Source organism: Schistocerca piceifrons, chromosome X (genome assembly GCF_021461385.2).
Source record: "Schistocerca piceifrons isolate TAMUIC-IGC-003096 chromosome X, iqSchPice1.1, whole genome shotgun sequence".
NCBI lineage: Eukaryota > Metazoa > Arthropoda > Insecta > Orthoptera > Acrididae > Schistocerca > Schistocerca piceifrons.
This window is the reverse complement of record NC_060149.1, coordinates 325,535,739-325,552,691: the sequence shown is the minus strand read 5'-3', so window position 1 is coordinate 325,552,691 and position 16,953 is coordinate 325,535,739. Positions and strand designations below refer to the sequence as shown.

The 16,953-nt window shown below is 41.2% G+C and overlaps 1 protein-coding gene across 2 annotated transcripts in view; it reads right to left on the bottom strand.

The window, feature by feature from the left end:
- Positions 1–15,786, bottom strand: part of LOC124722496 (protein Wnt-16-like) — a 766,358-nt gene extending 750,572 nt beyond the window's left edge. For both annotated transcript variants that reach the window (XM_047247650.1, XM_047247651.1), the window contains exon 1: positions 15,692–15,786. In XM_047247650.1, the coding sequence (XP_047103606.1) occupies positions 15,692–15,744 (53 nt within the window). In that variant the 5' untranslated portion in view covers positions 15,745–15,786. The remainder of the gene's footprint in view (positions 1–15,691) is intronic.
- Between the last annotated feature and the right edge of the window lie 1,167 nt (positions 15,787–16,953).

The window sequence follows — 16,953 nt, the reverse complement described above, 5'->3', positions numbered from 1 at the left end:
TTGTATTGAGTGGATGGATGTGTACGGGTATAGAGACAACGTCATGCATACATAGACCCTGCATGTCAGCAGTGGACTGTTCAAGCTGGTGGAGGCTCTGTAATGGTGTGGGGCGTATGCAGTTGGTGTGATATTGGACTCCTGATACGTCTATATACGACTCTGACAGGTGACACGTACGTAAGCATCGTGCCTGATCACCTGCATCCATTCATGTCCATTGAGTATTCCGATGGACTTGGGCAATTCCAGCACGACAGTGCAACACCATACACAGAGTAGCTCCAGGAACACTCTTCCGCAGTCCACCAAGCTCCTCAGACATGAACATTATTGATCATATCTAGGATGCCTTGCAACGTGCTGTTCAGAAGAGATTTCCAGTCTCTCGCAGTCTTACTGATTTATGGACAGTACAGCAGTATTCATGGTGTCGATTGCCTCCAGCACCACTTCAGACACTATTCGAGTCCATGCCACGTCGTTTTGCGGCACTTCTGCGTGATTGCGAGGGCCCTACGCGATATTAGGCAGGTGTAGTTTTTTTGGCTCTTCAGTACATATGCTCCTTGGAAGGAAATAATGGTACTCTGAATGCGGATCCACTCTGTTCTATCTCTTGCTGGAATCTGGTGGGGCTGCGAGCAATGATAATAATGGATACGGGACACTACGTATGTAGTGTGTGACATATGGGAATTTGGACTGGAGGGGCAGTGTGGTCTGATAGCCGAAGTGGTTAAGGCTACCGCTCGCGATAAGCGGTAAAGCCAGGGTCCTATCTTGGTCCGACACAAATTTTAAATTCTTACTTTTGTATTTATTTCAATGTCCGATTGGAGCTGATGTCGGAATTTCTCTTTCATCATGTAAAATACCAAATGCTGCCCGTTCTGTCCTGACCTACCTCGATACAAAGGAGATTCGATTATAGCCTTGGCAAGCTACTTCTCTAGAGCTCTCAAGCATTGTAGACATATAGCCATGGGTTGCCGAGAGCCTGACACGCCATTACTCACAGCAACAGTATGAACTCTGGCATAGAGTTGAGGCAGCATGGTTTTAAATACCTGTAACTATCAACCACCCTCAGGTCTACCTGAAGCCTAGCTATATTAGAGTCATTGTTGCTGCTAGAGGTGATAGTGAAGTACGTAACAGCCAAAACTTACAACAGTGCGAGGAACAGCCTTACAATGAAGTGTGGTTTAGGAGCGCAAGACTTTGAGTCTTGCGGGAGAAGGCAACAAGCATTACAATCAGATGGATCCTTGCGTCGTAACATAAAGCTTAATGGAGTGTGGTCAATATATCAATGCATTAGAAACCTTCGTCTTGACTTCACAAGAGTGAGAGGGAAGACTGAGGTTTAGTGCGTGGTTTACTATGTGGCGCACTGGTATCCTGTCCCTTATTCTTGGTTTCATTTTATTTGAGGGCTGATCAGGAATATCCTCTCGATCCGTCTCACGTGGTGTTTATTCCAAGAGCAGCTATAAAAATACATCTGTATCTAGACAGAGCCTTGGATACCTGAGCAAGTCTGATACAAATGACAAGTGACGAGCGCCACATAGCCTGATGGCCATCTATTGTATTGCATCGAAAGCCATCCTCGGGATTCAGGGGGTTAAGCCGAAGTTCCCACTGCCTCTGAAACACAACTTTCACGCATAAAGGGGTGGTGAAAGTTGCAGAGCTTACGGTTCTAAGGAATGGCATCTCCGAGCAGCACCCCAGAGCTGTGACCTTGCGAGCGCTAATGCCATGTAGTTCAGCAGCAGCAATTATGTATGTTGAAGTTTTGCTTCAGAATGTTGACCAACGGAAGGACACATGCAGAGTACGGTATCGCATCAGTTCTCTTAAAAGCAGAAGACATTTACACACATTAAATACCATAAGGATGGAAAAGTAGGCAGCCACGCAGAATACAGAAAAAAGGTGTTAATTATATGTGAAATAACCTTTGAGATACGTCTATTATTAATATGGTATGTATAGTTTACTTTGTGATTTTAGCTACTGAAATCATTTTGGAGTCCTCCTAACAGCCATTCTGAAGAGATTTTCAACAATGCATACGTTTAATCTGAAACAGTTCTGGCAAAAGTATTATGATAGAATGTAGGCCTACACGGCCGTATTTGCGTTATTGGTGAAATTTGGTTTATGGGCATGGGCTAATGCTGGAGACGATTCAGAGGATTTAAAGACTCAGGAAGGTGTAACAGACTCAATCAAGCTCAGTACGTCGAACTGGACCATGATTTTATGAGCATAAATCAAATATGAGGAATAACACAAACGTATTATGGGTTCAATATCAAAACACACGACCCCTTCATTTCTTATATAAAGATGTATGGCAGCATTTAATGTATGGACCTACAATGATGAGCGTAAACGTTACTACCATTTGTTTAATAACGTGTTGGTTCACCTTTGGGGCGAAATACAGCAGCGATCCTGCGTGGCATGGATTCGACAGGACCTTGGTACGTTTCCGAGGTATTTAGTACCAAATGTCTGTTCACATCTCACGCAATTCCCGCCAATTACGGACCGGTGGTATAGGGGCACGTAGCTCGTACTCGACAGTGTCCAAGACGCCTTACATCGGCTTCATAACAGGCGATTCCGTGTCCAGACCTCAAGGTGACTTCACTATTATGTTTCTCAAACAACTGTTGAACGATTCTGGTCTTGTGAGACGGACAGTTATTTTGCCGTCGGTAAAACATCAAGCATGAAGGGATGTGGTGGTCCACAGCAGTGTTCGTGTAATCTACAGCTGTCATAACGGCTCCGGTTACTACCACAGGTACCACGGAATATCAGGTGAATGTCCACGGTACCATAATACTGGTCCCTCCAGCCTTCGTCCACAGAGCGGTGCATGTTTTGTGCGCAGACGTTGGACTAGGATGACTGTGTAACTGGACACAACCGTCGAACAGGTGTAAAAAGAAACGTGATTCATCTGATCAGGTGGCGAGTTTAAACGACCCACGGTCCAATCTTGATAGTTCCTTGAACACTGAAATCGTGATGAACGATGTCATTGGATCAGTATGGGAACATGTAACGACCGTCTGCTGTGGAGAGCCATGTTTAGCAATGAGCGCTGAACGGTGTGCTCTGAAACCCTTGTGCGCGCACCAGCAATGGACTCTGTCGTCATATCTGCTACACATCACCACCTAGCCTTCTTTGCAGAGCGGGAGAGCCTCCGGCTTCAGGGTTCTGTGATGAAGTGTGGACGTCCAACACCGTCGTTCACCACTTTCCGTAGAGGCTCATAAGCAGTAACAGGCGAACAGCAGACCAAATTCGCTGTATTAGAGGTACTCATTCTCAGGGGCCGTCCCATAACAATGCGTCCTTCGTCAAAGTCACTGAAGTCAGTGGATTTCCCCGTCTGCTTCCCGGACGGGATACCCACTAGAATGATTACCCATTCGTCTCTACTCCGCTGGTATACTTTCCTTACCGCATCACGTGCCTGCATTGCCACAAGGTGGCGTTCAGTCTCGTCGTGGGCAGTGAAAAAAAGATTTAGTTACCTTTGACACACTTCTTTGCCACATAATTGCTTGATAAGTTGCGACTGTTATTCACTATTAATAATCATATGGTTCACAGACTGCAGTGAAATGTTCCACATTTGAATGAACAGCCATTTTGTCTCATTAATGTCTATTACATGAATGAGTTTAATGCATCTAAAAAGCCTCACAACGCTGTTGTGTATTGGGAAAACAGGTTGTTAGAAAATTAATATAAATTGCAGGAAGCCTGACTGGTGATCAGCGATTGATACGACTGGAAAATGACCCTCAACTTAGTAGACGAAAAGGGTCAGTATCGTTTGCCTACACGGTTGGTTCAAATGGTTCAAATGGCTCTGAGCTCTATGGGACTCAACTGCTGAGGTTATTAGTCCCCTAGAACTTAGAACTAGTTAAACCTAACTAACCTAAGGACATCGCAAACATCCATGCCCGAGGCAGGATTCGAACCTGCGACCGTAGCGGTCTTGCGGTTCCCGACTGCAGCACCTTTAACCGCACGGCCACTTCGGCCGGCACGGTTGGTAGTCAGACACTGGAATCACCTGCAATCGTCAGATTTAAAGTGAAATTACGGCATTAATCTAGTGGTGGGAAAAAATAAATTTCAGTGTGAGTTCTATCGAAAGAATACGATGTAAGTAGAATTTACTGAAGGATGAGATCGTATGCAAAACTGTCGTTCTACCGACTCTTGGTACTGATTGTCGCCTGAAAAGTCTTATAAAGATGAGATACAGAAAATTCAAGGAACAGTAACTAAAAGTGGGAGACTCCATGACATAGTCGTTGCGCACGATGCACGGTGTGTGTGTGTGTGTGTGTGTGTGTGTGTGTGTGTATGTGTGCATGAGCGGGCTCGCGTGCGTGCACGCGCGTTTGCGTGTGTTTACAGTTAATCAGTTAATCGAATGCTTAGGTAACGACAACATTTGTCATTTTCTGCAGTATCTTACAACTATTAAGTAATGAAATCATAAATCCGCAGATCGGTTCGAACGCTGCAGGCTTTATTGGGGAATTTATAGTACAGGTAATACGTCCTCGCCTTATTCCTAAGCTGAAATAGCCCAACCACGCAGAAACAGAAGAAGTTCTAAGGAATAATCGGAAACCCGACCTTCCGTGGCATTTTAACACACACAAGTCACTAAAAATCGTGAAAGTCACGATAAACGCAATTAGAAATCTAGGACCTGCCAGAGGGCCGCCCTTGAACTTTAAACATATAATCAAACACTTACACATTGAACTTCAGGATAAAAAGAAAGTATAAAAATTAAACGCTGAGCTAAAGTAGCGGTCATGGTATTACTGGAGAGAATACATGAAAGCCCGATGATGTTGTCATCCACTGGTGGTATGTATTAGAAACAAAGCAGCTGTTACTTTTCATGGCTGTAATAGCAAGAAATAAATTAGTTTAATAATTGACTTTATGGGATATGTGCTCGTTTTTTCTATCCATGCGATCTCAATATGGCTTCATTATTGTGTGCAATAGGGCGAAAACCTCAACGTGACCGACTCCTCGACATAAAGGATGACCAATAAATGATTTTTGTGTTGTAGATTCTCCAGACGGGTGATTACACCAACGTTCGGAAAACTGCAATGTACAGGAATAATGGCTAGAACGATTCTATGTTCGAATTATGTGTAGAATGTTGTGACTTGGCAAGACAGCCAAGCCACTATGAGAGGAAGCCGAAGGCACGCGTTTAACCTCACGCAGGCTGGCGTGAGGTCTGGAACAGTTAAAGGAATAGAGACTAGCAAAAAAGGTACGTAGCTTCTGGAATACTTAACTTTAATCCATAATTGGTGAACATCGGTCAGACGGTACATGCATCACAAGATAAATAGCAAATGATAATGGCGCCTTGCTAGGTCGTAGCAAATGACGTAGCTGAAGGCTATGCTAACTATCGTCTCGGCAGATGAGAGCGTAATTTGTCAGTGAACCATCGCTAGCAAAGTCGGCTGTACAACTGGGGCGAGTGCTAGGAAGTCTCTCTAGATCTGCCGTGTGGCGGCGCTCGGTCTGCAATCACTGATAGTGGCGATACGCGGGTGTGACGTATACTAATGGACCGCGGCCGATTTAAATGCTACCACCTAGCAAGTGTGGTGTCTGGCGGAGACACCACATAGAATAGTGAAGTAATAGATTGTAGATGGTTATGATTACAGAGATACGGCGTACATGCAAGTACAGTAACGTATTGTGTTGTGTGCCCTAATACGTCGGTTTACGCCAGTCTTAGTCAGAGAGCTGTCACATTAAGCGGACACATGAAATCAAGTCCGACGTGCATGACAGATGTCAAACGATGCCCCGGCATGCTCATGAGTTCACGGTAGAGTGATCAGCTTCCTGCTGTAATACCATGAAATATTTGTTCATACGCGTCATACTTATACGGCAGCGATGCGTGTGTGAAACTAGTAGCTAGAAGCGACGAGCGTCATGACCATCACATTGCCTCGACGCTGGATCCTTGCAACGGATGGGGACCTTCTGTGTCGATGGTTCGACGCTGTCTCCTGTGCTTCCGACTGCTGGAAATAGATTCCAGCGAGTCAGTTTACAGTGTACAGAAACCAGAAAACTTATACCCTTCTCGATTATGTCCCACGTTAGATTGTTCAGCAGTGATGGTTGCATATGTGTTACAAATTACTGCGGTAAACGAAGTCTTACTGATTACGCCGAAGAATCGGGCAAGGAATAACTTGTGACATTTAATCCAAATGCGATGACCTCAAATTCAGACCTAGAAGACAAATGCCAATAAAATAAAAAAAGTGTGATCATTTACAGCTCTTTAATTCCAATCCTTTGGTACTATTTTGTACTTCACCCATGATATACGGTACATTTTATTCGTAATTCTCGGTATTACAATTTTCACAAACCTTAGTGAAGCTTCATATTTTCAAGCAAGTTAAAATTGTGCAACGGACTGGTACTTAATGTTGAACTACCTGTTTTTACAAAGCTCACGAGTGCCTGGGAAGATACAGGACATTTCATGGCACACGAAATATTCACAGCGGTAGAATAAACGTTACAAACATCATACAAGCATCCAGTGTAATAGGAATGGAATAATACCTCTTCGTTGATGTGAAATTCAGCATATTTACGGAGATTAATTCCGTCCATAGTGTACAAATGAAACTACCTCAGTTCTGACGGTATCAACGGCTTCCACACAACGCTGGTTGACGATTCGACGAAAAGCCAGACATCACTGTTAAGAAACGTTTTAAGTTACATTATGTTCTAAAAGCTCTGTGCCGTGTTACCAAAAGTGATAGTTTCTTAACATATACGGAAAAAAGCTGTCTCAGAGCGACTACATATATAGTTTTCATGGAATATGTGCTCCTTTAATGACAGGAATTGGTACAAATTGTTGATCATGGCCTCTGATAGTTCTAGCTATGTATAAAACAGATTAATTCACTGCACCCAAACGATGTATCGCTCGCTTGATTTTCTATCAGATTTTCATGTGAGTCGATGGATACGGGACACATATTGGATAGGAAAGGCAACCACGAGAGGGCGAAATTTTGGTTTCTACTATGAACAATCCAGTCCTCTTAAAAGCCTTGCAATACTATGTTAAAGCCGTTGTCGCACTGGTACGAAAAGACGTAAATAAAAAGTGTTGATAGTTAGATTACTGACTTTAATTTGAAAGATGTAAATTTTTATTCATTTCAAATCTGTAAATGCATCAATAAACAATTTTTGTTCTCTTACATTTTCCTAACTTTTTTGTAGCGGAATATTCAGCCAATACAGTCTTCATACGTCTCGACTACTACACTTACTCTACAGGCTGCAAGTCTTCAAAACTGCGTGGAAAATCAGTTTACAGGCGTTTGCACAATTCTTGATTGAGTCCTACTCAGATACTAGGATAGGAAATTTGAGGATAGATAATGATTTGAAGCCTGAGCAAGTCACTTTTTCTCGCTATTTATTTGCGCACGTACATCTAACTTTTCTCCCTAGTTATTTGCGTGTATAGTTCTCTGATATTTTCTGTGTCAGATAAAATATGTATGAAATCAGGTATATGTACACGTTTACATTTAAACGTGTCGCACCTTACTGAGGAGTATGCATATATTGCGTTGAGAAACTAGAGCGATACTTCATGCGGTATCTAAAGTACACTTCAGGTCATATAAAAGAATATGAAAGAATATGGTATAGTTTTAATATTTTGCAACGAATGTGGAAGGGATACCGTTCCAGCCCTTCCACATTGAGCGATTTAGTTAAATAAATTAGACTTAAAGTAACTGGTGGTCGTTCTTCGTCGTAAAATAGTTACACAGTTCGACATCAGGCCTAACTAACGTGTGCTGCTGGATGCACTAGACACACTAACACGGTTCCCCACGCAAGCAGCCTTGTCATTCAACGTGATCTTGGCTGAGGTGCAATAGATTGTACTCGTACAAGACTGGCGGCACAAAATCTCCGATTACTGTTTCGTTAAAACAACACTGCTAAACTAGAGCAAAGTCCTATTAAACATTCACGGATCTGACAGAGTAACGCGTGAAGTTTTACGTTCTCTATACGAATCGTCTTTTGTACGGATACAGATTTCTCTGCGATTTATCTTGACTGAAGTCATATCTGCGCCCTACTTGCTGCATTTCTGAAAAGAAGTCACAGTTGACAATAAATAACTGGCTAAGCAGCTGTGTGACTGATTTTGTAAACGGTTATCAGATTCAGATGATGTGTGTACAGTAAAGCATATGACATGCCATGGAGACCAAATAACATGGCAATTTCTTGTTCCGTGTAGCACTGAACAACTTCTGCTGTTGGCAGTAACGATTATTTTAGTTTTTTATTTTATCTTTCTTAGCACCAATAACAAACTTAAATATTTCCAGGTAGTTCAGCATTAAATACCAGTCCGTTGCACAATTTTAACTTGCTTGAAAATATGAAGCTTCACTAAGGTTTGTGAAAATTGTAATACCGAGAATTACGAATAAAATGTACCGTATATCATGGGTGAAGTACAAAATAGTACCAAAGGATTGGAATTAAAGAGCTGTAAATGATCACACTTTTTTTATTTTATTGGCATTTGTCTTCTAGGTCTGAATTTGAGGTCATCGCATTTGGATTAAATGTCACAAGTTATTCCTTGCCCGATTCTTCGGCGTAATCAGTAAGACGTCGTTTATATCAGGCAGAATAATCCTACCATCTTCATTAAATATTTAATTGCTGGGAATAGTACAAATATCTGTAGCGTGTAGCGTTTTGTCACAGATGACGCGAAAGAAAATGTACAACACCTTCAGACCAAACCCCAAAAAGGGCTGGTAGAAAAAAACATCAAAAGTGATTTCGGGTGAGAGAAAGCTGGAGCCTTTCCAGTAAAAGTACTGCTCACGAAACCTCTTTTTACGTGAAGGTTAAGAAGAATTTTCTCACACTTGATGAAAAAGAATAATTTTTTTACAGACGTGAGTAGTCGCCAAGTAATAGAAAGGTACGTTCCAGAGGCATTGAATGTAGTTACGAGATTGCACTGTCTTTTAAGCAAATTACTTAACTGCATGTGAAAAATTCAGCCTGCAATTAACAACTGAATGCCACTAGGAATTCTACTGGTTTGATAGCAATTACTCTAATAGATTCCCAATCGATTCCAAGTTTTTTAGCGTTTAATGTAATTTTTAAAATGAAAATATTTCGTGAATTCGGGTCAACGGCAAGCTGCCTTGTGGTGCTTCCATAGCAAGCTATATGAGTTTGTTTACAACTCGTACGAAGGTTTGAAGTCTTTCTTTTATAACTTTAAATCAAGTTTTTTCTCCTCACCTGCACACATGGATGTGACTTCTACTCAAAAAATTTTATTTCAGCATTTCATAATAATGTCAAAATACTACACACATGAAATTGGAACGCTAGTTATAAAAAAAGTGAAGTATAGTCATACTTTTGCGGTAAATTTAAACATATTTGCTTCACTCGTTAACACATCCTTAGGCTCATTAGTCTTATTTACATGCTCGTTTATGGATAAGTGAGGTTTTGTGCTCTTCAAACGATCAAGACTTATTTTCTCGCCGAAGCAGAATTAATTACGGTTTCATTAGCACTTACTTTCAGACAACTATGGGTGTGTATTTTACATTCACTGATTTATTTTGCTGATTTTGATACTCCTTCCTTATCTTAAGGCCAATAAGGTTTTGAAGAAACAAGAACATCGATATGGAGTCGCAGGTGATATCTGAAGACGTCGGGTGCCCATGTGACAACTATGATACTGCTTCTTGCCTCAAACTGTAACCACTGTCATTTTCTTCAGGACGTTACTAATGACTAAAGTCAATTATCTACAACACTTTTTTTGCTTAAGGTTTCTTTTTCTCATGGTAATAATAAGTTTAATATAATGTTGCATCTCTTTTACTACTGTTTTTCCACTACGTTAGCAATATTGTGCAGAGAGCTCTGGCTTATGTATTCAGCGTTTCATCACAGTGTATCAAAATATCCTTATTTCATCGAAGTAAACTTACGGTCATCTGAAACACGGAGAAATGCAGCCCATTTTCTGAAAATATTTGGTTATCCTGCCAATCAAAAATTCGGTGCTCGATGCCTGGTCTGTTCTTCCGTGGTATGTATTTGCGTCACTAGCAACTATTAGATGGCACCGTCGCTCAGATTCTATGATAAGCTATAGGGAACCCCTCTCCCCCATAACTGCCTTTTCTAACCAGTCCAGAAGGTGAAACGATCATGCATACAACAGTACTATGATGGGTAAACCAATTTCCTGGTTGATGTCCGCTTTATCTACATCTTACTCCATAAGTCATCGTACGCTATGAGGTACAACGTATGTGTTCCATTTCTTCCCAACTTCCATTCTATTCGAAGCTGCCTCGCAGGAAGACTGTCGATACTCTTTGCATGAAACCTAACGTTTCTAACTTTTAGTGTCGAGGTCCTTACGTATGTTGCCACAAACGGCCCTACGGAAAATGCAGACGAATGGGTAAGATTGAACTGACATTTCATCCTACTAAATATCTTATGATAGATTTTCGTTCTCATGCATCAGTAGTTTATAAGGTAAACTATATATCAGAAGATACTCGTCTTCATGGTCCAGCTCGTAAATTCTTACTTTACAAAAGGTCTTATCACCTATCTTAGATAACTTAGTAACTTAGCTAACTTACGCCAAAGTGTTAAACCTAAACTGTGGGACATTGACAAGCAACCTTGGTAATGATACATTACCAGCTTGCAACAATCAGACAATTTCAGTAACAAGCTATGGCTAGCCTTCGTAAATGAGTTCCAGTTTCATTACTAAAAAGGAAAAAATTATAATATTTTTATTTCGGAATTTAAGATGCATTCTATCATTGATCTGCAGCAACTTTTCACAATAATGCGCAAAGAAGAGAAACAGTTGCAAATGTACTCAAAAGACACTGTTTATAAAGTCACTGAAAATACTGTTGTAGAAACCGATTTTACTCGACAACTATGGGGATAAGGGTAGCTAGTCGCAGCAGATTATGATGCACCTACGAATGAACGTTTGTTTTCCCTACCGTCATTACCAGATGTCAGCACTTTACGAGTCTGGAAAGTGAAATAAGAATACTAAACACAGTCTTTGCTATTTATTTATGCATCGCTGAAGAAAAGAATCATAAGTATAGACTCATAGCTCGCAGAACAACACGTCAACGAAAAGAAGTTACGTACATCATTATTTTCAAATCACGCAAGAAACCTGGGCAAATCGATCAGGACCATGGGACGCGGAAAAGTAATATACCTAACAGTTCATTAGGTAAACACTAAATGAAAATGAAAGAAAAGTATTTTTGGTTTTGATAGAATGCTTTTTAACCAACATCAATTTTGGTCCATTTAACTCATCTCCACTTATATTTGATTCGTTGTATTTACAATCTCACACATAACTCATTTGTTTGTTTATTATTTTTGTAGGAAATTATATGTATCTGCATGTCTGTCGTGAAATATGAAATATTCAAATGCTATTAGAAGTTCGGGAGTTCAACTTCTGGCAGACCAGCACCAGAATTTGATATAAGAAATACTCTTCCACTCAAGTTTCAAGTTAAAAGAGTATTAATATTTGCAATTACAGTGACTGTAGGAAAAGCGTATTAAACACTGAATTTTAGCCGAATTTTGAAGAAAGAATGTTATGACTCAGCGTGTATGAACATGTGAAACAACTGATACAGAGCATTTTGTTTTAACAGACTACATATTTTTGTCTTGTGAATTGTGAAGAAAGTTTCGACACTAGATCAAGACATTTCTCGTAAAAAAATGCAAGCGTGCTACGCCATCTATAGCTCAATGAAGTTGGTGCAACTCAATAATGATTTGCCCAATTGTGCTTTATTTTTCAACCGATTTCACAAACCTCTAATCAGAATTGTATTACAGAAAGGTCGGGTAAACATAAAAATACTAAACCGACATGTTCCCGAGACGAGAAAGCTGTATAGTGCTAGAATAATTGTTTTCTTAGTTCGAGTATTCTCCTTCCTAAACGTAACCATACACTATGCAGTGGATTGTGGAGTATGTATGTATAAGTTGAAGTTCTAATCATTGGATCATTTGTCAATGACGGACAGGTTGTATGAAACACGGTAAAACCACTGTTTACGGGTTTCTCCCTCTATACAACTAGACTGATGTATTCAGTACAGCGAAAATTCAACCTTAGTTTGGTATAATATTGGTTTGTTAACTTATGCCATCATCTAAGAAAATAAGACAATGATTGAGTAGTAAGCTACTATGCAACACTTTAGGTGTCTAATTTTTACTCTGCTATCAATTTTATGAGAAAGGGAACATGGAAAAGATAAACAAAATAGTCGTAGGTATCCAAAACGGATTTGTGTATAGCACCCACACGTATAAGCGTAAGTGCTGAACTTACGAGAACGTTTCGGAGAACCAAATTCTCTACATGTCCTGATATTACCGAGAGAACTTCATGGTACCCTCCGCCACACACCGTCAGGTGGCTTGCGGAGTATGGACGTAGATGTAGATATACAAAAGTCAGTGACGTATTATCGATTTAAATCAGAAGTGACTGACTGAAAATATTAAATCAGGTACAAAAATAGGTAACGTTATTACAATGTACGTGCCAAAATTAAGCGATTTGTACGTATCATTTAAAACTTGTCTGGATATGTTTTCTTGAGTTAAACCAAATTCCCTGTAATCTTTATTACGTGCCAAAGAAATCCTTATACGTTGTAATATGAATTAAGATTCCATTTAATTTACATAAGATTCAACAATCCCAGTGGAAAGATTATGTGAAGTTCTTAAATTTTTTTTTCTGGACAGCTTATTTTCTTCAAAGGAGCAATTTATACGTCATTCTGAGTCATTCACTTGATTTAAGTAAGTACACGATGATGAGAACCAAATCTGTATAATTATTTCTGACAATAACACAACTTCAGACACATTCGATTCTTTCATATATATATATATATATATATATATATATGTATATATATATATATATATATATATATTAATAAATAGGACCAATTTATTTTTATTTGTGAAGTGCTGAGTGTCAGTTACCTAGTGGGGCGCTTTTAGCAACAGGTTCATGAACCATCACATGCTTGTGCAAGGGAGGTCCAGAAAACTTCATTTTTACTTGTCAATGAACATATAACTGAAATAGTCTAAGCGCATTTCGGTGTTTTAACCCTCCGAGCAACAGAATGGTTAGGATTTTTCGGTGCCTGAATGCTGCGGGCAAGTTCCACACGAGTGCCCACACGGATAATGGAAGGTTCGTGTACACTTCCGCATGGATCTGTGATCGGGCATTGACGAGCAGAAATTCTGAAAACTGGAATTTTATCTCAGAGAAACACTGCACGTTGTCGATGCCTGCACGTTTTGCTCTCAGACAGAAGTTTATGGCATTAAGCTACGGTACTCTTTCACCAGTTATTCTGTATTTTACAACTGTAAAACAATATTATTATACGTTACTGTTACGTCGAATGTGGAAATTTCTCTCAAATTTTTTAAGCGTAATAAGGAGTTTTGGGGCGAGCTTTAGAAATGTCAGTCAATAATTTTTCTATTTTATTTCGTTATCTCCATTTTTACGCGATAGACAACATCTATGTTTCGTGGCAGTGTATAACACTGAGATATAAAGCAGGTAAATAGTTAGAATTCGCAGTAGATCTCTGAGCAACTGACGGCGAGGTATCACAATGAAACTGAATTAAAACGAAATTTCCCGGGAAGTTATCGAAAACCACCGCACCAGTTGGTGTTGCTGTGTAAGAACCAAATGGGATGAAAGAGATGTCATAACAACAAACACGACAACCTAGAATTTGTGTTCTGCCGTAAGTGACATGACGTTAAGTGGACGTCGGGGAGTCATAGCTAAGCCATAAGATTATTTGTATAAGGCATGTAACATCAGTTTCTGAAGTGTATGTTAAAGTACCCGCCTTCCTACTTCGAAAACGGAGCGTAATGCGTGTCGACGTCTCACAGTATCAAAAATCAACCTACAGCATTTTATAAAATAAATTGGAGAGGTTACCGACATGTGGTGGCGATCTTCAAAAAAGGAAGAGAGGCAGTGTGTGGACGACTCCCGAGACGCATACAAATGCTGTTACGGTCTCCTGTAAGTGTCATCCACAGTTACCCGAAATATTGTGTGGCAAGTTACGACTTTTGGTATCTTAAGCAGGTTCTACGTATCGTGTCTCTTCCACGGCCGCCTCAGAGCTTTCGCATTAATAATCTTAGTATGAGGAAAAAACCAGACCCGTCGCTACGAACGGGGTAATCCTTTCGTGGTAATAAAATGCTTCTTAGTGTACGCCAGGTTGCGAATCCGTGGAATGCGACAGCTGCTCCGAGCCACGAATTGCGATGCGATGTTCAACTATTTAGTTGCAGTTCTGTTTGCCAGATTCTCGTTTAATCGTGTGTTTTTCCCTCTTAGTTTTATTACTTGTTTTTATTTAGTCCTACCAATAAAAGGTTTTTTGTTAGAACGAAATAGTATTATTTCGTCGTGTATTTTAAGGGTAAAATGACAAACAGATCATCCACTTAGCTAAATTACCTTTACGTTAGTACTACGCATTTTAGAGCAAATTTACAGTATACACTTTGACAAAGAAAAATCTTTAGTGTTTATTATTTGACAAATGAAGCTAAATTTGCGTGCGCTGTTGCAAATTGACTGCAGCACAGTTTGAATCCTCGAAAGTAAACGTATTAATACGTAAGAAGAAACACGACTTATATCAACGACTTGTACAAGAAAAACAAAAGAAGTAGGCACATTCAAAATTGTCATCTCCAAGTCATAGTATCGGTTCAGAGCATTTTCATTTGGCAAAGTCATAAAACATGTCGAAATAACAGATATCTTAATTAGAGCAGGATTACTGACGCATAAACGATAAAGCACATGACCTTTAAATGTCTCATGCACTCTTCTTTGGAGCGAATATACAAAATAGGAGCAATAAATTAACAGTGTTGAGTAACAGTGCCTTAACAGGGGCTGCTGGTCTCATTTAATAAGCCAGTTTAACCATTGGTATAAAATACGTGTATCGCTGCACAGGTAAGTATTATGTTTCAATAGTGAACATTACAGTATAAGTTTGTGATAATATTTAGATAAGCTCCTTACGAAACATGTACGGACATTTGTCGTTTGTCTTGTCAGCTTAGCATGCAGAGTTTCGCAAAGCAGACGCTGCTACTTTCGCTGATACAGTGAGAACGCGGAGAGCCCACGAGGTGCAGCGCCTACGTTTGAGCGTGCCGCGCCGCAGGCCCTTCCGTGCAGACGCTGGACCCTTCCAGTGCGTCGCGTTTCCGCTACTTTTGACGTTTCCAGTCGCCGGAAGAAAGGTAAATTTCGTCACAGAGACGAAAAAAAACCTGCTGCGGCCTAAAAAGGTGAGCAAAAGGCAACGGCGAACGGAAAGGAGGCTGCACGAGCTTCCGTACTTACATCCAGTTGGCGGAGACTTGGCGCAGCAGGAGCACGATGACGGCCACGAGCATGATCGCTCAGTGTCTCATGTTAGTCCCCGACGGGCCAGGCCCAGCTCACTGTGAGCGCGCGCCGCGGCCGCGGCCGCCGCCGCCGGCTTCCCCCACCCCTGCGCCGCGCCGCCTGCCGCCATTGGCTGGCCCCGGCCCCCTCCCCGGCGGGCCGCTACGCTTCATTAGTGCCAGTGCGGTGCGCAGACGCGCTAACAAAAGCCACGCGGGACCTTTCAAACGCGCTCCCGCTTCAGCCGCCTCTCCGTTGCTTTCCCCGGTCGCACTCGCACCCCGAGACGGCACCACCGGACCTTCCCGAATTTCCGATGCCATATCGCAATTTCTTATTTACATCGATGCAGCATAACTGTCGCTTCGGTTGCTACACTAGCCGTGCGGTAACATTCCATTCACCGCCTGATGCATAGCGTATTTCACTCAGTTTGCAAGTTCCTTAGAGAGATTGAAGTGTCACATCAATGACCTATACTCCCCGGCGGAAGATTCGAGTAGCATCGAGGTGACACAAACTCCGATGCGAGAGCACACTTGGCGCCCACAGGTGGGACAAGGGTATACCACACTAAAACAGTGGTTCGTCGGAGGCGATTGTCTACATCCTCGTTTCGCAGCGAAGCTGTTGAACCAGGTGCCGTCATGGAACTTGCTGCCACCCTTGACGACTTTTCTCCAGCTTCTGTGGCCTTCGGCAAGCTCTTAAGATTTGTCGCAGTCAATATTAAATGTGTTCGTATCGCTTCTGAAGCAACGTTGAAAGCTAAAAGCAGCTATTCCATGGTGTCACTTGGCATGTGCTACCTCACTAAGTAGTGTGTGTCGAGGAAGACGGGAGTGGTCCACAGTATGTAAGTAGCGGCGACACTCAGTTGATTTGCGGCATTCAGGACCATGTCAGTTGTCACATGGTCCTTCCTAGTTACGCGTAGAATGTTACATAAGCTCCGTAGACGAAAGGCATGAAATGTATTCGCAGTAGTGAATATGGGAAATCATCAGCTGTATAATGGAATGACGACAATGAATTTTGTGCCTGATCGGGACTCGAAACTGGATTTCCCGCTTACCGTAAACGATCGCATTACCATTAGGCTATCCGAGCACGTTTTATGGCCAGCCCCAAATATACATATGTCGTCAATTCGTCAACCATGCTGCTGTAACGTGTACTCGTACATCCATTATCTATGTTCCCATACAGGATATACA